General features: G+C 50.0%; 1 protein-coding gene across 1 annotated transcript in view; it reads right to left on the bottom strand.

The window, feature by feature from the left end:
- Window positions 1-22,154, bottom strand: part of ITGA5 (integrin, alpha 5 (fibronectin receptor, alpha polypeptide)) — a 29,245-nt gene extending 7,091 nt beyond the window's left edge. Inside the window, exons 1-25 of the mRNA XM_006869924.1 lie at window positions 21,812-22,154; window positions 13,976-14,106; window positions 10,199-10,311; window positions 9,993-10,113; window positions 9,720-9,781; window positions 9,378-9,423; window positions 8,908-9,033; window positions 8,648-8,692; window positions 8,494-8,537; window positions 6,729-6,785; window positions 5,789-5,841; window positions 5,258-5,466; window positions 4,638-4,829; window positions 4,227-4,272; window positions 3,977-4,078; window positions 3,748-3,803; window positions 3,478-3,632; window positions 3,110-3,247; window positions 2,920-2,987; window positions 1,703-1,853; window positions 1,527-1,619; window positions 1,301-1,380; window positions 1,120-1,200; window positions 909-1,014; window positions 422-574 (exon numbers count right to left, since the gene is read on the bottom strand). Coding sequence (XP_006869986.1) covers window positions 422-574; window positions 909-1,014; window positions 1,120-1,200; window positions 1,301-1,380; window positions 1,527-1,619; window positions 1,703-1,853; window positions 2,920-2,987; window positions 3,110-3,247; window positions 3,478-3,632; window positions 3,748-3,803; window positions 3,977-4,078; window positions 4,227-4,272; window positions 4,638-4,829; window positions 5,258-5,466; window positions 5,789-5,841; window positions 6,729-6,785; window positions 8,494-8,537; window positions 8,648-8,692; window positions 8,908-9,033; window positions 9,378-9,423; window positions 9,720-9,781; window positions 9,993-10,113; window positions 10,199-10,311; window positions 13,976-14,106; window positions 21,812-22,038 — 2,655 coding nt within the window. The 5' untranslated portion in view covers window positions 22,039-22,154. The remainder of the gene's footprint in view (window positions 1-421; window positions 575-908; window positions 1,015-1,119; window positions 1,201-1,300; window positions 1,381-1,526; window positions 1,620-1,702; window positions 1,854-2,919; window positions 2,988-3,109; window positions 3,248-3,477; window positions 3,633-3,747; window positions 3,804-3,976; window positions 4,079-4,226; window positions 4,273-4,637; window positions 4,830-5,257; window positions 5,467-5,788; window positions 5,842-6,728; window positions 6,786-8,493; window positions 8,538-8,647; window positions 8,693-8,907; window positions 9,034-9,377; window positions 9,424-9,719; window positions 9,782-9,992; window positions 10,114-10,198; window positions 10,312-13,975; window positions 14,107-21,811) is intronic.
- Between the last annotated feature and the right edge of the window lie 310 nt (window positions 22,155-22,464).

The raw sequence follows: 22,464 nt of genomic DNA, 5'->3' as shown, positions 1-22,464 counted from the left end.
GGACTTGACAGCACTCAGCAGCAACATCGAGTATATATCCATTGCCATCCAGTTGATTCCGACTCATAGTGACCCTGGGTAGGATTTCTGAGGTTGTAAACAGGCCCTGAAGTTCAGGGCGGTAGGTCTGAAAAAGGCTTCCCAGAAATGATGACACAAAGCTGGGTCTCTGAAGTATATGAGGACAAGAAATAAAGGCTGGATATTGCAGGCAAAAAGACAGAAATACATAAGGTGGGTAAAAGAAACTTCTTCCTTCCCAGGGCCTTGAGGAGTCTGTGGGCCTTCTGACCTTTGCGGTGACATCAGGCCTAGCTTCAGGCACACCGCTATTGGCTTTTCTGGGCACCGGGAGCCTTTTCCAAGCCCCTCAGCCCTGTCCTCTGGACCCCCGCCCCGTGCCAGTGTCCAGGCCCCTCACCTCCAGGCCCTGTGCGTTGAGGGGATGACTGGTGGTGCAGTTGCTGAGTCCTGTAACCTTGGTCATGTAGAGTAGTGGCTGACCTTCCAGAGCCTGGGGACAGCTGAGCTGCAGTGTGCCCCGGCTAATGGAGCTGGGGCCCAGGTTGATGAGCTGAGGAGGGGAGAGCACAACCATCAGGAGAAAGGAGAGAGACCCTGGGTCACCTCAGCCTCGGAACTGGCTCAATGGCCCTTAACAACAATAGCAAATACTCCTGGCAGAGGCCTGGTCCTTCCTTTCCAACTTCCCTGGTGGAGTCCCACATTGCCCCTGCCCCAGGCATATCACGCACCAGCCCCTCCTCCTCTGCCTCTCCCCACAGGTGACTGGCCCCTGTCACCTGTCACTCAGACTACCTCGTCTTCTCTGTCACTCATACCATTCTCTCCTTCATGCCCTCTCAGTTGCCTAGAACCCAGTCCTTCCTGCCCCTCTTTCTCCTCACCTCATAGACATGGTGGACAGCAGGGCCCAAGTCCCCTTCCTCCTGAGGCTGGTCTCGGGGATGCCAGTCACCCACTGGAAATAGTACTGCCTCAGGCTTGGAGACACTAAGGAGTCGGGTGATTTAGAGGTGAGTGGCAGGCGCCCACATACTTCCCTCCCTAGAAGTCTGTCTCCCTCCCAAACAGTCCTCATTTGGCCCTGGCACTGACCCGTTAAGAGAAACCTGGGCCTGAGCCTCCACAGAGAGCCGGAAGGAGACCACGTCACTTTGGGAGTTGTTGAGATTCTTGCTGTAGAGTGGAAACGAGACTGAGTGGTGCTAATACCCAGTGAAACTAGAATTTTGCCCAGCACCAGGTCCCATCCCTGATGACCCCACCCACTCCCTACCTGAGGATCTGGAAGTCAAACTGGATGGTTTTCTTCGTGTCCCGGAGATGAGGGACTGTGAATCGAAGGCCACCCCAGATCTATGGGATAGGAAGGGAGAGAAAGGGGGTCTGTTAGATTGGATGCCTGCCTCACCCCAGTTCCAACTCTCTTTTTCCCTGCCACAGCTATGCTCTGGACTGACTGGTCACTGTGGCTACCTCCTTCCCTTCTCTCTGAGACTTACACTGGCTCCTGCTTTCATGGGATTGCCCAGGTCACACACCAGCTGGCGGCTCTGGTTCACAGCAAAGTAGTCACAGCTCAGACTGGAGAAGTTCTGGTGGTGGGATTGGGACAGATCAGATCTGGGTGTTCCCTCTGGTCAGGCTTTCCCAAGTTCCCCAGAGAGTCCCTTCTCACCCCTGGGTTTCTGGCGAGTCCTGAGTACTCAGCCTCTGGGGGCGCCGTGACCCGAAGCTCAGCCTCATAGGCGCCGCCCTCACCCACATTCTGGGCGTGGAACGTTAGGTTCAGGGAGTTCTTGTCACCCAAGTAAACGTGGTTCTGTTCCCTGGAGGGGGTGGTTCAGAGGTCACACAGGATAAGGGACACTGAAGAATGAATCCCCAAGCCAGGACGATGAGCCATAATAACAGTAACAATTCAGTAATCACAGACACAGTTCTAACTCTATGGAGGAGTAAGCTAGATGCTTTATGAAGATTATTTCATTCAATGTTTCTATAAAAGCCAGAGAAACAGATGCTATTATTCCCACTATACAGGGGAAGCAGCAGAAGCACAAAGAAGTAATTTCCCAAGAGTACACAGTTTGTCTCAGGTCTCTACTTTTTCAGGTGCCAAGACTCTGCTCACTTCTGGGCCCCACCTATCCTGCTGGTTGGGTTAGCAGTAGGGTCAGGGCTAGGGTTCTGGGTAGGGGTAGGGGTATTGTTAGGGATAGGGTCATGTTCGGGGGTCAGTGTAGAGGTAGGGTTAGGTTTAGAGTTAGGATTTGGAGTAGGGATAGGGGTAGGGGTAGGATTACGAGATTAGGTTAGGGGTCGGGGTAGGTGTTGGGTTAGCAGTAGGGTCAGGGTTAGGGCTCGGGGTAAGGGTAGGGGTATGGTTACCGATAGGGTCGTGTACGGGGTCAGTGTAGGGGTAGGGTTAGGTTTAGAGTTAGGGTTTGGAGTAGGGGTAGGTGTAGGGATAGGCGTAGGGTTAGGGGTAGGGGTTGGGGTATGGTTAGGGGTAGGGTCGAGTTCGGGGTTAGTGTAGGGTAGAGTTAGGTTTACAGTTAGGGTTTGGAGTAACAGTAGGTGTAAGAGTAGGATTAGGGTTTTTCATAGGTTTAGGATTAGGTTTAGGGATAGGGATAGGGTTATGGGTAGTGGTTGTGGTTATGTGCCATGAAGTCGGTTACTACTCATAGCAGCCCTGTACAGGGTTTCCGAGGCTATAAATCTTTACAGGAGCAGAAAGCCTCATCTTTCTCTCATGGAACAGCTGATAGTTTCAAACTGGTGACCTTGCAATTTGCAGCCCGATTCGTAACCACTACACTACCAGCGTATGGAAAGTGTTAGGGTTGCGGTTAGGGTTAGGGTAAGGGGTAGATGTTAGCCCCCACTCACCCAAACACTTCCAGCTGTAGGTCAGGAACACAGATGTTGTCCTCTCCACAGTCCAGTAGGATCTGTGCCTAGGGAACGCGACAGCCTTGATTGAGGAAGAGGGTTTAGACCCCTCCTGCGTTGGGTTATGGGAGGCCCTCTTCAGGGCTTCACCCTCATGGCCTCTCTTCTCCTGGGTCCTAATCGTTACCTTGTCCTCTATCCGGCTCTTGCTCTGGTAATGCAGGACAGGCTGGAGGCCGTAGCTGTCCACGGGGGCTTGGTGGTCCAGGGAGAAGGTGAGGGCGATGTGAATTGGAGAGAGTTTATCTCGGAACTCTGACTCGTTCTGGGACAGGGGACAGGATTCACAGAGTCAGGGACTCTGGGGACTTGGTGGTCTGTCCACTCAGGTCCAAAAGAATCAAGGAGTCCAAACCTGACCAGTCTCATTGCCTCAGGGACCTCAGAAGCCTGTTCCCAGTCCCTCTAACATAGGGCCCCTTCTTTGGCCCCACACCCTTGGTTGGAATGTGACTATCCTTCCCTGGCCTCACCCCACTGCAGCCAGGAGCATACCCGGAGGTAGATCTTCATCTCTCTGCAGTCTTCCCGAGCCCCATTCTGGATGAGCAGGGTCTGGGTCAGGGTTGACTGCTGGGAGGCCAGGAACAGTGCCCGCCGCACTCCTCCTTTCTGCTTCTGCCAATCCAACTGAAGCTCCACGGCAAAACCTATGGTGGGACCAATGTCAGGATACTCTGCCTCTCCCTCCTCATCTATTCAGAGAGAACGCAAGTGTCCATGCCCCCAGCCCTTCCACTCCCAGACCCAGGCAGCCTCCCTCACCGATGGAGTCAGGGACATGTTTTCCAGAAGCATTGAGGCAGAAGCTAAGGTTGATGCTGGAGAAAGACCAAGAAGAAAGCTGATGAACCCAACTGGAACATCCTATTCTCCATCTACCTCCCAGCCACACCCAGATGGCATACCCTCATTTGTCCTCGTCTTAAGACAGACCTGGTCCCCCACTGACCCCTAGACTTAGGTGTCTGCGATTTCTTGGGCCCCAGCTCACCAGGACACAGGGTTCCCCTCTAAGCGACAGCTGTGCTCTTCTGGATTGAACATGGCAGGGAATATAGTGAGGGAGGCACTGGCAGACACGATGGGACGGCCCCTGTGGAGAGCGGATGTAGACAAACCTTAGACTCCAAGTAACCTTGGTACAGGAACCTGGCAGCCAACCCCAGCACAGACTCCCAACCTCAGCCTTACTGGGAAATCCCCCAGTTCTACTTGCCCCAGGTTGCTCCCCCAGTTCATACCTGTACACCACAGCCTTGTCCACACCAAAGGCCCCAACTATAAGATCTGCAAGAAGTCAAGAAATCATCCTTGACAATAAACCCCCATTTAGGATCCTTCTTAACTGTCTAAAAAGGATGGATACCTAGTTCCATTGCTTAAGGCTGAAGTGAGGTAACAGAGCCACCTGGTGGCTGTAGTCTAGAACTGTACCCAGATGTTTTGTGCCATTGAGTCGGTTCCCATAGTGACCCTGTTTAGGGTTTCCAAGGAGCAGCTAGTGAGCTTGAACCACCGACCTTGCAGTCCAGCGAATTAACCCACAGCACCAAACCAGGACTCCGTACCCAGATATAAGAGCTTGGAAAGGTGGATGTAGGAGGTCTGTGATCAGGGACTCTAAGGTGAAAGGGGCCTCAGGCACAACTCACCAGGATATCCATTGCCATCCAAGTCTCGGCCTCCTCGCAGGGCAGAGCCAAAGAAGTTCGGGGTGTGGCCAGCTTCCCACAGGGGTAACAGAACCTGGGAGGGCTTGGAGCCCAGGCCCCCTGGGCCCCCAGGGAATATAAGCACCACTCCTTGCTGGGTCTCCCCACCAAACGGCACCCCAATGGCCACATCTGTAAGGTACACACACAGAAGTCAGTAGTCCTGGAATCCAGGGGTTCAAATCTCTTCCATGGGACCTTTTGTTGTTGTTGTTGTTAAGTGCCATCGAGTCGGGTCCGACCCATAGCGACCCTGTACAGGGTTTCCGAGGGTGTAAATCTTTACGGGAGTAGAAAGCCTCATCTTTCTCCCGCGGAGCGGCTGGTAGTTTCGAACCGCTGACCTTAAGGTTCGTAGCCCGATTCGTAACCACTACGCTACCAGAGCTCCTTAGGACCCTATTTTTTCCCATATGTCAAACTAAAGATCTAGATATCAGGACTAAAGTCTCCACACCTCCACAGCAAGTTACTGGGGGTCTTAGATGAAAACTACACTCCCCCAAATCCCTGACTCAGTCCCTGACTCCACCTCAGCTTCCTGAGTCCATGGTGTTTACCATTGTAGCCATCCTGGTCCAAGTCCCCTAGAGGGGTCAAGGAGCTGCCAAATCGACCAAACTCATCATGGCCAGTGAGGGTCAGAGTGGGCGTGGGCTCCATGCCAGATGGGTGCTGCAGGTAGACGTAGACCCTGCCCACCTCCTGGGCCCGTCCGTCGGCTGTCCGCTCCATGAGCAGGGGTGCCCCTACCAGCAGGTCATCTAGCCTGAAAGAAGGGACAGAACACAGGTATCCAGATACTCTGCCTTGCCACCAATCCCAGTGCCAGAAAATGGCAGGCATTTTGAACCCCATTCCTTGGAGACACACACCACTCATCTCTGACTCCCTGATGCTCTCTCACCCATATCAGAAGATCTGCGATGTTCTAGTGTTTAGCTCTTAGCCCTCTCCTGGTCCCTGAGCAAAGGGGACCCAGAGAAAAGATTCTGGAAAAAGAATTCTCCTATTTCTCTGCCCACCCCTACTCTTCCGTCCTGGGCCTGGAAAGATTATAAGGTCTGCTCCCCACCTTTCCCACTACTTACCCATCCCCGTTGATGTCCGTGGCAGCCACTGCATAGCCAAAATAGGAGGCCATCTGAGAGGACAAGGGGGCAGCACTAAGACACAACTACCTACCTCACTGCTATCCAGTTAATGCTCACATCCTGGTGTGGTGCTGTAGGATAATGCACTGGACAGCAAGGTCAGTTTGAACTGAAAGGTCAGTGGTTCAAACTCACCAGCTGCTCCTCAGAAACCCTATACAGGGTCACCATGAGTCGGAAGCAACTCAGCAGCACTTAACAACAATATGGAGTAGAACTGCTCCTTAGGATTTCAGAATCTAAATCTTTATGGGAGCAGACAGTCTCCTCTTTCTCCTGCAGAGCAGCTGGTCTATTTGAACTGACAACCTTACGGTTAGCAGTCCAACAGTGAATCCACTGCATCACCAGGGCTCTTAGAGTTAGAACTAAGGAGTCAAGAAACTTGAGCACTCCAGAGAGGGGGAGTGACTGTGTGCTGAAGACCTGGGAGGTACGGGGGGAAGGATTGCATGGAGGGGATTGTAACCATGGCAATGAGACGATATACGATAGAATGAATGTAAGACTGATGTTCTCCCATGTAAACTATCACATAATTCACAATAAAACATTAAAAAAAGAAACTCGAGCACTAGGCCGTGTGAAAGGAGCTCTGGTAATGTAGTGGTTACGAATCGGGCTGTGAACCGCAAGGTCAGCAGTTCAAAACTACCAGCAGCTCCACGGGAGAAAGATGAGGCTTTCTACTCTCGTAAAGATTTACAGCCTCAGAAACAGGGGTACAGGGTTGCTATGAGTTGGAACCGACTCCACGGCACACGGCCACCACCACAAGGCAGTATGAGGGGTGTTCAGAGGTTGGGATGTTGGAATGACGGTGCTAGGTCAGGCTCGGGTTTGGTTTTCAGAAGGCCAAACAGGGGGGTGTCCTTACCTGTTCCCCTGAGAAGTTGTAGAGGGATTGAATGTCTGAGCCATTAAGGATGGTGACCTGGGAGGTAAGGAGACAGGCCCATTGGTTTTGGACTCCCAGAAAATCCCAAGGATGGAGGGCAGATGGGTACAGGGCACCCAGGGACAGGCATTCCTTGGAGACACACACCACACTCATCTCTGACTCCTTCCTGAGTTTTGCCCTCCATTTCCATTTCTCTAATGGGTAGCTCCAGCCACGCCGGCTTTTTTCCTTATCACTAAACACCTACTGACATATTTCATATTTATCTGTCTGTCATCCATCTCTGTCCACCAGAATGTAAGATCTATGAGGCAGGGACCTGGTTTCATTCTTTGCAAGCAGCAGACACTAATTATTAGCTGAGTGATTGAATGTACTCACACCCAACATGTTCAAAACCTGTTAATTCCTCATCCTCCAGTGCCCCACAACCCATAAATGTCTACCCTTATGTTCCCCCTTAGCAAGTGGTCTCACAGTGCCCCTAAGTCTCTAGTACCTGTGTTCTCTTCCCCACTCTCTGAGCTTTCTGGTGGGAGACCAATCCCTGGGCTGCTGGACAACCTCCTAGCCAGTCCTTCTGCTGCAGGGTCCCCTTCCCCTAAGAACCTTGACTTCCCACCCCACCCCCACTGCAGTTAGACTGACTAACTGCCTTAGAGAGAGCCAGGGTGACTACCTCAGACCTGGAAACCCACAGTGGTTTGAAGTGCTGCCCACACTTCAATGTCCTAGAGCATCTGACTTGAATCTGTTTCTGCTCAATCTCTTCCTATTTCCCTCTCCTCAGTCACTTCATGAGTCTTCTAAACTGGTGTTGTCTTTTCCTTTTCTTCTATGTCTTTCTTCGTGGTTTAGCCTAGAATGTTCTTTCTTCTCATCTCTACTGATCCATCACAGAACCTTTTATGATTCATTCCCATCCCTAGAAAGAAAGTCATTGCTTCCCCTAAAATCTCTATCACCTTAACCACTTTTCTGCAATTTACAATATTTCAGAAATAGCGCTGACTTTGGAATAAGACAGACTTGGTTTCAAATATTTATCCAGATGTTTACTAACTAGATGATCTTAAGCAACATACTTGTTCTCTTAGAGCCTTAGTTTTCTCCTATGTAAAATACCATGGTAATATCTACCCCATAGGCTTGTTATGAAGAATAGAAATCACGAATAGATAGTGCCTGATGCATTGAGGGCTCATAAATAGTAGATCCAATTAGATTATAATTATGTGTGTGTATGTCTTATCTTACCTACTTGATTAGAAGAGATGAGGTACGATGCCTTTTTCATCTTCTTTATCTCTTACCTTGCCTTAATAAATGTTGTTAATTAAATGAACTCTTATGGCATTCCTATCTGTACCCTTCTAAAAGCACTTGTCATGGTCTAATAATAACAGCTACTAGTTGTAGATTGCTTAACAATTCACTCAGTACTTTCTCATGCATTATCTCATTACAGCCTTACAAGAACCTTGTGAGGTCAGAACTATTATTATCCCCATTATACAGAGGAAAATGAGGCTTAGAGGGGTTAGGCAGGTTCAGGGTCTTCTACGGATTGAAGCAGAGTATAACAGAATGACTCACCTAGAGGGAGTGGCACAACTTGAACCCAAGTCTGACTCCAGAACCCAGGTTCGAATCTATCTTTTGAACTCTCACAAACTGCTATGTATGCTTGTGATCAATCAGGGAGAGAGAAGGAGTTGGGGAGGGTCAGGCTGGATCTTACATAGCCATAGGTGAGGTTCCCTTTGGGTACACCAGCAACAAAGTCTGCAAAAGAGAAAAGACCGTTGTGGTTGAGAGTTGGGGAAGGGGAGTCACAACTGTGGTAGGTCTCAGTACTGGGTCTTTATCCTCCCCCAGTCCGGAGACACACTCACCTTCTGTGTCATCACCGCTGAATTCACCTACAGCCAAAGAGTATCCTGCAGGCCAGAGTAGGTGGATGGTTAGCATCCTTGTTTCTGGGACTCTTCTGCCTTGGCCCACCCCAAACTCCCCCCTCACTTCTACTGAGTCCTTTCCATCAGCCTTCACAAAACAAGTGTAGCGGAGACACCAAGGTGCCCACATGGGAGAGGGAGGCAAGGGGGCGAGTGAGGCTCTCCCAAGGCTGATGCCACCCCACTTGCCCACTCACCCAGGTAACTATCATCATAGATGGAGCTGGCCTGGCGAGTCTGCAGCTGCCCTTGAACCAGGTTGATCAGGTACTCGGCATAGTAGGATTCTGCAATCTGCTCCTGGGTGGCAGACAGAATCTGGCCTGGGGAAGGGGATGAGGAGGGGATGGATGTGGGGAGGGAGGTGGAAAGGTTCAAACTCACCAGCCACTCCTCAGAAACCCTATACAGGGTCACTATGAGTCAAATCCGACTCCACGACACTTAACAACAACAGGGGCTGAATACATAGGATTTTAGAAGTCTGGTTCAAAGAAAGGAAATGAGTGGAATGTGGTGGGATAGAACATGGGAATCTCAAGAAGATAAAAGGAGGGCTGGGGTAGGAGCTGAGGAAGCAGAGGAGGGAAAGATTGGTGATTTTAAGCTGGGACAAGGGATGAGAAGCTGTGTGCAGGGGCCAAAAGATGGCAGAGGAAGAACTTACCTTGCCAGAAATAGCTCCCTGGTCCACCCAGCACCACACGCCCAGTCTGAGGGGAGAAGAGATGAGTCCAACTTCTGGTTCTGTTCTCCAGGTTCCCCTGCCCTGCCCCAGCCCGCCCCAGCTGCCAGTGGCCTTGTGGTTGCCTGTGCTAAGCCCTGATTCGTAACATATGTACCTCTCCTGGTAGTACTAGCTGCTCTGACTTCCTGTTATTTTATTTTATTTTATTCTTGTATCGGTTGCTTATTTTCCAATTACTTGCAGACTACTAAACAATACCCATGATTTCTTGATCATAGCTTATGAGTTGATTTTATGAAAACTTTCAGGACACTTCCTTACCTTGGTAAGCTCAGCACTGAAGCCCCCTTGGCAGTAACCCTGTCCTACTGCCAAGCTGAAATCTGTGAGGGAAGAATGTGGTGAGGAGGAACTCTGCACAGGTGGGTCACACAGGAAATAGGTACGAGCATGGGGAAGGAGATGGGAGAAGGAATCAGACAAAGGGCTTCCCTAGACAAGACAGAAAGGCTAATGGGGGGAACCAGCCTCGAACACACAAATCAATCAAGTAGAGAAAGCAGACACAGGGCACAGATTTTCTCTTGTCCCTACCTGAGCGGCAAGGTGCATACTCCAGAATTCGGGTGAAATTGTCTGTGGAGAGGTAGCAGGTACCCACAGGATCACTCAGTGGTTCCTTCTCTGTGCGCCAGCTGTACAGTGGGGCACAGGCCTAGAGGGGCCAGAGGAGAGGGGCTGCAGGGTTATCTGGCCTCATCCCCTAGTCACCATACCACTGAGTCCACCCACCTACTTACCAAGATGGAGGAGCCATGGGCTCGAACTGTTGCCCCGAACCATTGCAAGGACTTGAATTCCACAAGCTCCTCTCCCTGTGCGGTGGGCAGTGAAGACTCTAGAATCCGAGAACCTTGGAGAAGTGAGAGAAGGGAGTCATGCTAGGTACAGGGCTTCACGGGCAGCTGAGCCTTAGAGCAGCCTTCACTTTCTTCTCCAGGAGAAGTCTCTACCCTCAGCCTGGGAATGCCAAGCACTTCCAAGCCTTGATCTCCCATGGTTCACTGGGAGAGAGGTGTGGGAAAGAATAACAGCCCAACTCACCAACCCACCCTTCACACACACACACACACACACACACACACACACACACTCACACACACAGAGACTATGGGGCTTCCCCTGGCTCCTCTCCTAGCGGAGACACGATGCTCCTAGTGAAGAAGGAGTAAGGGAGCTAGCTGGTAGAGATGGTAGGCTATTTCCCAAGAAGGTAATCAATCCTCTGGCTGTACTCCTTGTCCTTATCTGTGTTTCTAACAGCATCTCACTCCATCTCTTTGCTTGACCTTTTGGGAACCTCTGTCCCTCTGTCTTCTTTACTTTCTCTCTGTCTCTCTCTTTCCAAGCCCTAGATCTGTTCTCTATATAACAGCTTTTCCTATTTTTCCGATTCTTATCAGTCTTCTAGGTTTTTTAAAAATGAAACTATTTCATGATTCTGCCCCCCACACCGTCTCCATCTTTCAGATTTTTCTGTACGTCTTCCTTTTTGTCTCAACCTGTCTTTATCTCTGGAGTCAAACTGCTTGAATTTATTTCTTGGATCCACTATTTAGTAGCTGTGTGGTTGTGGACAAGTTACTTAACCTTTTAGTTTCCTCACCTATAAAAGGGGAATAATACTGCATTTGTTGTATACTGTTGTTTTCTACTCATAGTGACCCTCTATACAGTTTCTGAGAGCAGCTGGTGGGTTTGAACTGCCAACCTTGTGGTTGGTTACCAGTCAGTGCTTATCCACACCGGGGCTCATAATACCTCGTGTTGTTATTGTTAAGTACCATTGAGTCAGTTCCCAGTCATAGTGATCCTGTATAGGGATTCTAAGGCTTTAAATCTTCATGAGAGCAGAAAGCCTCCTCTTTCTCCCCCAGAGCGGCTGGCAGGCTCAAACCATGGACCTTGTGGTTCCAAGTCCAGTGCTTACTATTTGGAGCCACTGTGCTCCTGACAATACCTCATGTTGTTTTTGTTGTTAGGTGCCATCGTGTTGGTTCCCACCCATAGTGACCCTGTGTACAACAGAACAAAACACCACCGGCTCCTGTACTATTCCCACAATGGCGGCTACACTAAAGCCCATTCTTCTGCCATTATGCCAATCTATCTTGTTGGGAGTCTCCTTCTTTTTCACTGTCCCTCCACTTTACCAAGCATGTCCAAACTATGAGAAAGAAGTCTGGCCATCTTGGCTTTTACGGAGCATTCTGGTTGTACTTCTTCCGATACAGATTGGTTTGTTCTTCCGGCAGTCCAAGGTACCTTTAACATTCTTCACCAACATCATAACTCAGATGCATCAATTCTACGGTCATCCTTATTGTCCAACTTTCACATGCATATGAGGCTATTGAAAATACCATGGCTTGTGTCAGGTGCACGTTAGTCCTCAAACTGACCTTTTTGCTCTTGAACACTTTAAAGAAGTCTCGTGCAGCAGATTTGCCTAATGACTGCTGCTTCCATGAGTGTTGATAGTTGATCTGAGCAAAGTTCAGTCTTTGACAACTTCAATCTTTTCTCCATTTATCATGATGCTATTATTATTGGTCCAGTAGTGAGGATTTTTGTTTTCTTTACATTGAGGTGCAATCCATCCCTAACACTGTGGTTTTTGATCTTCATCAGATTTTGAGGCCTCTTCATTTTCAGCAAGCAAGGTTGTATCATCTATATATAGCAAGTTATTGATGAGTTCTTATAATTCAGCTTCTTGGATTTTTGCACAGCATACAGTCTGAGTAAGTATGATGAAAGAATACAACCCTGGTACACATCTTTCCTGATTTTAAACCACTCAGTGTCCCCTTGTTCTGTTTGAACGACTGCCTCTTGCTATGTACAGGTTCCTCATGAGCACAATTAAGTGTTCCAGAATATTAATTCTCTGTAACGTTGTTCACAGCTTGCTATGATCCACACAGTTGAAAGCCTTTGCATAGTTAATAAAGCACAAGTAAACATCTTTCTGGTATTCTCTGCTTTTAGGCAAGATCCATCTGACATCAGCAATGATATCCCTTGTTCCACATACTTGTATGAATGAATCTGGCTTGAACCTCTGGCAGTTCCTTGTCAATGTGCTGTTTCTGAATTATCTTTAGAAAAAATTTACTTGCATATTAATGACATTGTCTGAATTATCTTTAGCAAAATTTTACTTGATATTAATGACATTGTCTGATGATTTCCACATTCCATTGGGTGTTGAAATAATCCTTTCAAATGAATGAATATATGTGATGGATTTACAACAGCGTATGGTGCAGAGAAATACTCTATAAGGTGGTTGGTGGTGATGCTGACTCATAGTGACCTGGTATAGAGTTTCTGAGGCTGTTATTCTTTGGTGGTGGTGTGCGTGGAGTTGGATCCGACTCATAGTGAGTCTGTATAGAGTTTCTGAGGCTGTAAATCTTTACTGGAGCAGAAAGCCTCCTCTTTCTCCCAGGGAACAGCTGGTAGTTTCGAACTGCTGATCTTGAGGTTAGCAGCCCAATTTGTAATCACTATGCTACCAGAGTTCCTGTTAATCTTTACCAGAGGCTTGGCTGGTGGATTTAAACTGTTGACCTGTGATTAACAGCCCAATGCATACATACCCCACTATGCCACCAAGGCTCCTTTCTATAATGGTTGGGTGGTGGTGGCTGTGTGCTATGGAGTCGGTTCTGACTCACGGCAACTCTGTATTGGGTTTCTGAGGCTATAAATCTTTATGGGAACAGAAAGCCTCATCTTTCTCCTGCTGAGTGGCTGGTAGTTTCAAACTGCTGTCCTTGTGGTGAGCAGACCAACTACACTATCAGGTTTCCATTTCTATAAAGGTTAGTTGTTATTTATTATTTGTCTTTAGTCTCTGTCTTGGTAAAGTGGAGGGTCAGTAAAAAGAGGAAGCTCCCCCAACAAGATGGTTTGACACAGTGGCAGCAGCAGTGGGCTCAAGTGTAACAACAATTGTGAGGATGGCGCAGGACTGGGCAGTGTTTCTTTCTGTTGTACATAGGGTTGCTGTGAGTCGGAGCCAACTTCACACCACCTAACAACAAATCTCTGTCTCCCTTCTATCTACTTTGCATCTACTCCAGACCCTGGGTTCCTGCAGAGTGGTGGCTGAATCATCTTTAAATCCTCGGCCGCATCCAGCACAGTGTCTGGCATGTACTAATACTTACTCAGAGTTTAGTTTAATGAAGTCAATGGTCTGAGTGACTCCCCTGTCTTTGTCTGTGTTGTTGGCCCGGCTGTCCTGAGTTGTGGGTGATTCAGGGGAAATGAGAGCCACATGTTTGTGAATCATGCCCGCCCTCTGGGTTGGGCTGAACTGGGAACATGGTGCAAGTGTTGTAGAGAGCTGGAGAACCAGAGGGCTAGGAGGGCACGTGGCCACCGGCATGGGACAGGCTCCACCCCTAGCTCCACACACCACTCAGGCCCCACTCCCAACCCCAATCTGCAGTCCCTTCCCCCAGTTCCTCCTTGAACTTCTTCTGCCTACCATGGGGACCGGTTACCTTTGCTGTCAAATTCGATGGGGGTACACTGTGAGGCGCCGGTGCCCCAGGGGCAGAGGTAGACAGCGCCACCCTGCAGCACTCCAGGTTGGCTGGTGTTAGCCTTGGGGGCTCCCACCAGCACACTTACCCTGTGGAGCAAAATAGAGGCAGATCAGGAGCAGCTCCTAGCTTTCAGGATGCAAAAAGGATCCAGGCCCCAAGTCTGTGGGCCTGGGCTGGCTGGGGGGTGGGGTAGATGCCCCCTAGGTTGTATTTATATCTCAGAAGATGCCACAGATGCCAGAGGCACAGGCTGGAGTCAGCCAGTCCCCATGTGCCGCTGTCACTAACACTCCCCTCCCTGCCTCGGCCACTCTCTCTCCTCTCCTATCTTCACAGGGACTAAAGGGAGGGGGAATTAGAGTCAATTTTCTGAAGGGGAAGGACCAGAGGGCCTGGACCCCAGTTTCTTTCTCTCCCCACATCACTCCTTAGGTTAGATAAGCAGCCCTGGGAACTCCAGGGTCCTGTCATCTAGCCCACTCTTTCTAACTCTAAGCCAAAGCCCTTCCCTGGGCCAAGACCCAGGCCTCCAGATGCCCAGTCCTGGGGTGTGTAGGAGGAAAATGTGAGTCTTGGAAATCAGGCAGCAGAAGCAGAGAGAGGAGCTGGAGGACTGGTGAGAAAGGTTACTTGTGCCTGGGCCTGCCCTCACTCCAAGGCCCTAGTTTGGGCCTCCCCATCCTGGCCAGGTCTTTGTCTCAGCCTCTCTCACACACCATCCCCAAGAGTCAGAATCCAGATCTGTTCTCCTGGTGTTCTAGTGCAAGACACGGTACCTCAGGCCCCTGAGAAAGTGAAGAGAATTTGCCTCTGACAGTGTCCTATGGAATGGAATGGTCATTGCTAATGTCCAGAGTAATCTGCCCATTTCCAAACCTGAGCCCCTTGCCCTGATGCCTTCACTGGGCTCTCACCTTTGTGTATTTCTCATTTAGTGCCTCCCAGGAGGACTGCATCTGGCAGCCTGGGCAACTCGACCCTGGGCCAGTGCCCTTGACAGCCTCTCAATTTCTCTGCCCCTCTGCCCCCATGCTTACTTGGTCTCTTAGTTTCAGTTGTTTTTTTTTTTTCTTTCTCTTTATCTCAGATCTTGGGTTTCTCTATCTCTAATGATTTCTGTTCCCTTTCAGCGTTCAATGTTTCCAATATCTACTCCTTCCTTGCTATTTGGGTACTTTCTTTAAGTTTAACTAGGAAAGAGCCTAGATCGGAGACATGGTTACTGTTTGTTAACTGAGTGGGTTCCAACTCATAGCGACCATAGGGTTTCTGAAGAGTGGTTGGTGGGTTTGAACCACTAACCTTGTGGCTAGTGGTCCAATATTCATCCTACAGTGCCACATCAGGACTCCTGGAATGTAGTTGTTGCTGTTAAGTGCTGTGGAGTTGGTTCCGACTCATAGTGACCCTGTCTAGAGTTTCCGCCTTAAAAGCAGGGAGTGTCTTCAAAGAAGACTAAGTACAATTGAGTGGGAGAGGGATGAGAGAGGTGGGGGTCCAGATGGATTGTTGTTATTGTTGTTAACTGTCGATGTCCAGTCATGTGCCATCAGCTGTGGGCTGGACCCAGGAGGAACAGGGATGGGAATACCTGAGAGGAGGTCCAAGGGACTGAGTGGGGAGTCAAGAGAGGTTTATGAGGGTCAGGGTATGGAGGAGGGGGAAGGCAGAGCTGAGGGGTAATAAAGGTGGGGGTGGGCAGGAGAGGAGGACTCCTGGAGTGATGGGGGTGGGGTGCCAGCCTCAGTTAGTTACCCAGGGGACAGGAAATGTTTACTACCAGTGATTTCCTGTCAGTTTCCAACCTCTCACTTCGCCACCCACCCCCCAGAGGGCCCCACCCCTCTCACTCAGGCATCACACCCAGTTAGGGGGTCACTCCAAAGGCACAGTGACCTGGTCAGGTGACCAGGCCCCAGTAGGTAAGATTGGTGGGGGGAGAGGAGGAGAGATTGCATTGTTCCAGCACAGAGTGAGAAAAGAAGGGTATTGTTGTTGTTAAGTGCTGTCCAGTCGGTTCTGACCCGTAGCCACCCTGTATGGGGTTTCTGAGGAGCAGCTTGTGGGCTTGAACTGCCAACCTTGTGGTTCAAACTGACTTTGCAGTCCAGTGCACTAACTCACAGCACCCCACCAGTACTCCAAAGAAAGAAGGGTAGAGCCTCCCTTAGAACTGTCTCCAGAGAACTTGGCTGGTACCCTCAGGCTCAGAAAGCAGAAAGGGCCCTGGACGTGAACTAGACTGTAGCAGCTGTGTGAACAGAAGGCTAGGCAAAGATCAGTGGACCAGGATGCTGGCAGTAGCTCAGTGTTGTTGTTTAGTGCTGTTAAGTTGGTTCTGACTCATAGCGACCCTGTACAGGGTTTCCAAGAGTGCCTGCTGCTTTTGAACTGCAGACCTTGAGGTTAGCAGTCCAGTGCCTATCCTACAGCAGGGATGGGAGAACCTTTTTTCTGCCAACATTTACAATATCATTTGTGGGCCACAAAATTATCAACTTAAAAATTAGCCTGCTATATTTTGTCAAACATTTAATGAACTCACCCCTAATCGGAAACCCTATGCAGGGTCATTATGGGTTGGAACTGACCGGCACTTAAAACAAAAATGTGATGGCTGGAGTCCTGGTGTGCCACTGTGGGTTAATGTGCTGGACTGCAAAGTCAGTTTAAACTGCAAGGTCAGTGGTTCAAGATGATCAGCTGCTCCTCGGAAACTTTATATAGGGTCGCTATGAGTCAGAACCGACGTGACGGCACTTAACAGCAACAACAAGGTGTTGGCTGGAACTGCAGGGCCAGACCAAATGACTTCAGGCGCTGCAGGATCAGCACTGGACTGTGAACCACAAGGCAGGCAGTTCAAATTGACTGGGCGCTCTTTGGAAACCCTGTAAGGGTTGCTATGAGTCAGAACGGACTCGACAGCACTCAGTAACAACATATGGCCCGCTGGTCGGGTCGGACATTCCCCACTCCTATCCTACAGCATCACACCAGGGCTCAATTGTGGACAGGGGCAATAATACCCTTTCCCACTTTCTCTGAGTGAAGAAGTTGAGCACGTTTTCTCACATCTCCTGGAGCTCTGACATTCTATTTCCTGGAAAGCACCAAGTTGGGGCCAAGGGATCCTGCTCCCATTCCCAATTTGGGGTCTGATAACTGTTAGGATGGCCTGAGGATGAAGCCTGGAGTTTGGCATGGTTGGAAGGTAAGACACAGGCCTTACAAAGTCCACAAGGCACAGACATAGGCTCATATCTATTCTGACTGTGTGAAGGTTCAGGAGACCTGGCATGCATGAAAGCTCAGCCCCGGCCTGCCCCTGCCTACCAAAAACAAACAAACAAAACCCAAGCCCATTGCCACGCAGTCTGACTCAGAGTATCCCTACAGACAGAGGAGAGCTGCCCCATAGTGTTTCCAAGGCTGTAAGCTTTCTCCCACTAAGGGGTTGGTGGGTTTGAACCTTTCGATCTGATCTTTCAGTTAACAGCTGAGCACTTAAACAGACTCCTTTTCCCTTACTACCACCCATGGTTTATTCCTGAGGATTAAGTGGCTCTTCAATCCCAGCTTTTCCAGATCAATCCAATAAACAACTCTCTCCCACACGAGGCACCTTGTGCCAGGAATGCCATGTAAAATAGCTTGTCCTTATTCTCCCATTCGGAGTTTCTGCTTCTCAAGTTTTGTAGCAGTTGGGCCCTCAGTAGGCATCTAAGAAGGTAACAGTGGAGGGTCCTCAGGCTATTTTCAATACTTCAGAAAGCATAACGGAAATCATGCACTTACCTGATAAGGGGGCCCAGGCTAACTAAAACCTCAAATGTATTTGCTTTTGGCTGGAATTATATCAGCTCATGTGGGAAACCTGGTTATCTCATGCTGGTCAGAAGCTCTGATTGGCAGCTATGGATGTTTTTTGGTTAATAAAAAATGGAAAAAGTAATTATTCTTGACAATATAGTTTGGCAGATAAACTCTTCAAAACTATGGAGTCCAAGAAAAGAAACAATTGTCATCATTTATTCTGAAGATAGAGAACTCTGAGTCCTCAAGTTGATCTTTGGAGACCCAGGTGACCACAGCTGGAAGGCATAGTAGAGCATCTACTGGTTTTATGGCTTTCTTATCGATGCCTCAACACTGGGAGGCTGGCATGGTCTGGACACACCTGCCCATCTTCTTTCAGAACAACCTCTTTTATCTGTTTTATGTAGTATGCCCTAAGGTATCATTAAAAGAGATTCTGTTATATTGATATATATAACAATATTTCAATATTTTATATCATTTGAATTTTTATCTCTATAAAAAATCCTTAATTAAAAAAAAAATTGCTCCTTAAGAAAAAGTTTAAAAACTGCTGACCTAGCCTCATGCCCTCATTTTAAAGATGAGAAAACCAAGTCCCAGAGAAATTAGATAATCTTTCCAAGGTTACTCAGAGTCCTTCCTAGCATAAGAACCAGAAGCCAGAAATCCTGATTCTTAGGCTAGTGTTCTGGTCTACTTCTTGTCAGTTTATCTCGTCCTCTCCACTATCTCCCCAACCAGGCTTCTGATTAACCAAGTCCCCGTTCAATATGCAGTTACTGTTTGACTCTGTTGGCCTGACAAGGTTGGGGGTGGGAAACTGCAGATGGACCAGGGCCTGGCTCTAGGTTCTATAGCAGTCCTGAACAGGCCAGAGGAGAACACCTTTCTTCCATAAAGTGCTGGTGGGTTTGAACCTTCGATCTTCCAGTTAACAGTTGAGCACTTAACCAGTGACTCCTTTTCCTACCACCCATGGCTTATTCCTGAAGATTAAGAGGCCCTTCCATCCCACCTTTCCTAGGTCAATCCAATAAACAATGCTTCCCTCAAAGTGCCAAGCAAGGCACCTTGTGCCGGGAATACCATGTTAAATTGGCCTTATTCTCCCATGCCAGAATTTCTGCTTCTCAAATTCTACAGCAACTGGACCCTACAGGCATTCAAAAAAGTAACCGTGGCGGGTCCTTAACCTGTTTTCAATATTTCGGAACGCATAATGGTGCATTCATTCTCAAGGGGATTTGCCTGGTTGGTTGGAAAGGAAGAGCTGCCTCTGCTTGGTTATACCTGTGGGTAATACAGATCTGGGTTGAGGCTGGTCCACCTTTCCAGCCTGTATTATGGGCCAAGTCACTTCCTCTCTGCAGGCCTAGGATTCTAAACCCATAACATGATGGGCTGCCTTTGAATGGTCCCTAAAGTAACGTCTAGTTGGAAACATCTATGACTCCTAAAACCTTGGTTTTTCTATATATAAAATGGGGCAATAATGTTAGCTCTGCCTAATACAAGGATCTTTTCCAGTGAAAAAATAGATATGTAAGCAAGTGCAAACGGAATGTGAAAGGATAGTGTTACTATCACTATTATAAGCAAGTACTAAAAGCAAGTAAGAAATAGGGAAAAGACAAAGACCTAAGTGGGCAGCAAAGAGACCCAGAAATAGAAAACAGCTACTCCATGAAAACATGTTTTGTATATATAGAACACCCTCTATGGACTAGGTGCCTTTCATGTATATTGTTTCATTGAATCCTCAGAACAAAAATCCAGTAAGGGGTAGAATCAGCATTTGCCTCCAGCCCTGCTGGTCCTTAAATCTTGGCCCTTTCCTTCCCAGGTAACTTCTCTGGTGCTCAGCTCTGTCCCTTGGTGCTGCTTCAGTATTCATCATGAGAGATGATGCAGGAGAGACCACTCATGCACCCTGTGGCCCTCCCTCTAGAGCAATGGCCATAGGTGATGGGCTATGTTTGTTCCAGGTGGGGGCTGGGGACGGAAGGCCCAGCTGTGGCAGGAGGTCATCAGGGAGGCAGCACGCTCTGAGTCCTACTCTAAAAGAAGACTGTAAAAAGCAAATGAGAGGGGGAGGAGTGCAAGCTGGACACCTGGGTTCTCTTGGGAGGAGAAATGAGCCAAAGGGAAGGGAGTTAGGGACGATAAATCTGGGTCCTATTTTAGAAAATGATGTTAGGGACTGTAGGATCAGGCCAAGGGCCAGACAGACACCTAGAGGACCAGGAGTTAGTATATGTGAAAGCCCAGATGTTTTAGAGGAGTGTTTTAAAAGGAGTGTTTTACCATTAGGTGGGAGGTAAGAGGAAGGTTAAAAGCCAGATAACCAAATACTTAGTACAGGGGAAGAAGCCTCATTCCTACCTTCCTTCCCCTTCTCTACTCCAGTAGGGCTGTGTTAAGAAGTTTAAGGGGGTCTAAGGGAAGCGAGGCCTGACAGAGAGGCTCCAGGCCAAGGTGATGCAATGGGGTTTGGGCAAGAGGCCAGTGGGGTGGAGTGGGGGTTGGGTGGGGACCTTGAATAGCCCAGAACCAACAGCTGGAGCCTTAACATCTTTCTTTTTCCCCATCCCCAAGGCCTCCAGACAAGGAGAAAGTTGCCGTTCTCACTCTCATTGGAATTTACTCTTTTCTCCAAAAATTAAAGAAAATGAGTAGAGATCAGTTGACTGTATTCCATGTGAGAAAACAGCTCACCTCTGACAGAAGTCCTATGAAACTCTGAGATACTTGGGGGAGAGGTGGTAGGGAGCAGTGGGAAGCTCAAAAGAGAAGAGGATTGCTGGGTGGTGGGGAGACCTGGCCTGGGGGGGGGGGCTCCCTGGAGCAGCCAGCCACCTTCCTCTCTCACTCCCCACATCCAAACCAATATCCTTATTCTTATGATGCCCTGCTCTAACCTTGGTTTCTCCAAGCCTGTGGGTACCCCACTTTCCTAGCATCCAGGATCCAGGGCTGCCTGTCACCCTGCTGAGCTGGAGATGAAGATTTTTTTTTTTTTTTTTGAGAATTCCCAGTCTCTAGCTATTCTGTTCTTGGGGCCCCTCGAGCCGGCGTCTCCCCAGCTTCCGACCTAAGCCCCAGAAGTCCCAGTCTCAGTTCAGCTCCAGCCGACAAGCTACAGGAAATCAGCTTTTCTCTTCCTCCCAAGAGCTAGAGGAAGAGGGAAACCGCCCACCCCCTTCATTCGCGCACACCCCTCCCGACACATCCGAGCACCCGCCCTTAGCTGAGCCCGCCCCCCAGCCCCGGCGCCCCCAGTGCCAGGATCCTGGGACTCCCCCCAAATTACCAATTCTTCTCATCTAAACAGAGATTGGGGTGGAGGGTGGAGTAGGAAATCGAGGAGAAGGGGAGGGAGCCGCCGTCCCCTGTCCTAGGTCTTTCCTTAGTCTGAGTTGAGGGGGGGAGGGGAGGATGAAGCTGGCCCCCCTTTAACCTTCCGACCCTCTCAGTCTCCGACTCCCGCTCATCACGCACAGCTCATTCCGCTTCTACCGGTTCTCTCTCTGCACAATGGTCCCCTTGGATCCCGAGGTCTCCCAGGGCCCCTCAAAGTCCTTCCCGGTCTCCGAGCCCCCTCCCGCCTCTAGTCCCGGCAGCCCTCGTATCGCAGCCGGAGACCCTCGGCTCTGTTCATTTACGCACTCTCCTCTCCCTTGGCCCCAAGACCCCGGCCCGGACTTCTCCAGCTTCCAGCTTCGTGTCCTCTCCCCACCCCATACATGTCTCCCCACTGATCTCTCTCAAACTCCAGGCCCCCCTTCACTCCAGTCACCGCTCCCTCCGTGCTCCAGCGCGGCCCTCAACTCCAGCGCGGGCCCCCAACTCCAGCCCTAGTCCTTCCAAACTCCGCCCCTCAAACTCCAGCCCAGGTCCCCTCCAGACCCCAACCGCGCCCCCAGTTTCCAAACCTTCCCCCACAACCCGCCGCCAACCCTCCGCACTCACCCGTCCGCCCCCGGCCGGTAAAACTCCACGGAGAAGCCGAAGAAGGAGCCCGGGGGTCCAGAGAGCACTACTGGGGCCTCCGCGTCTAAGTTGAAGCCCCCGACCCGGGGTGGCGGGGGCAACAGCAGCAGCAGCAGCGGCAGTAGTAGCGGCAGCGGAGGTCGGCGCCAGGGGGTCCAGCGCGGCTGCACGACGTGGAGAGGGAACCCTGGCGTCCGACTCCCCATAGCGTCCGCTCTACCCTGTCCTGGGGCCACCGACCCGGAGCCGCTTCCTAAACCTCCCAGAGGCGAATGACTCAACGCGGGGAGGAGTTACCAAACTCCCGGCTGAGCCCTCCCCCCGTCGGCCGGGGGAGCGGGTGGGGGGCATTCCTGGGTCCTTGGAACGCTGAGTCCGCGCCCCCCACCCCTAAGGGGCGTGGGGGGGCCGCACCTCTCCGCCCCTCTTTCCCCAGCCCAGCTGGAGACCGGTTGTCTGGACTGGGTCAGACTGGGCGGGTTTGGGCTCTTCCCCCTTTGCTGCTTCCCCCTCCGTCCGTTCCCCCCCTCCCCCCCGCCTTTCCAGATGTACAACGTAAACGCTCGGAAAAGGAGTCGGAAAAAGGGAGCGGAGAATTTCCTAAAGAGGAAAGGAATCACCTCTGGAGAGTG

This window comes from Chrysochloris asiatica, unplaced genomic scaffold (genome assembly GCF_000296735.1).
Source record: "Chrysochloris asiatica unplaced genomic scaffold, ChrAsi1.0 scaffold00138, whole genome shotgun sequence".
NCBI classification, from domain to species: Eukaryota; Metazoa; Chordata; class Mammalia; order Afrosoricida; family Chrysochloridae; genus Chrysochloris; species Chrysochloris asiatica.
The sequence above is the reverse complement of the archived record's forward strand: the minus strand, read 5'-3'. Positions and strand labels throughout refer to the sequence as shown.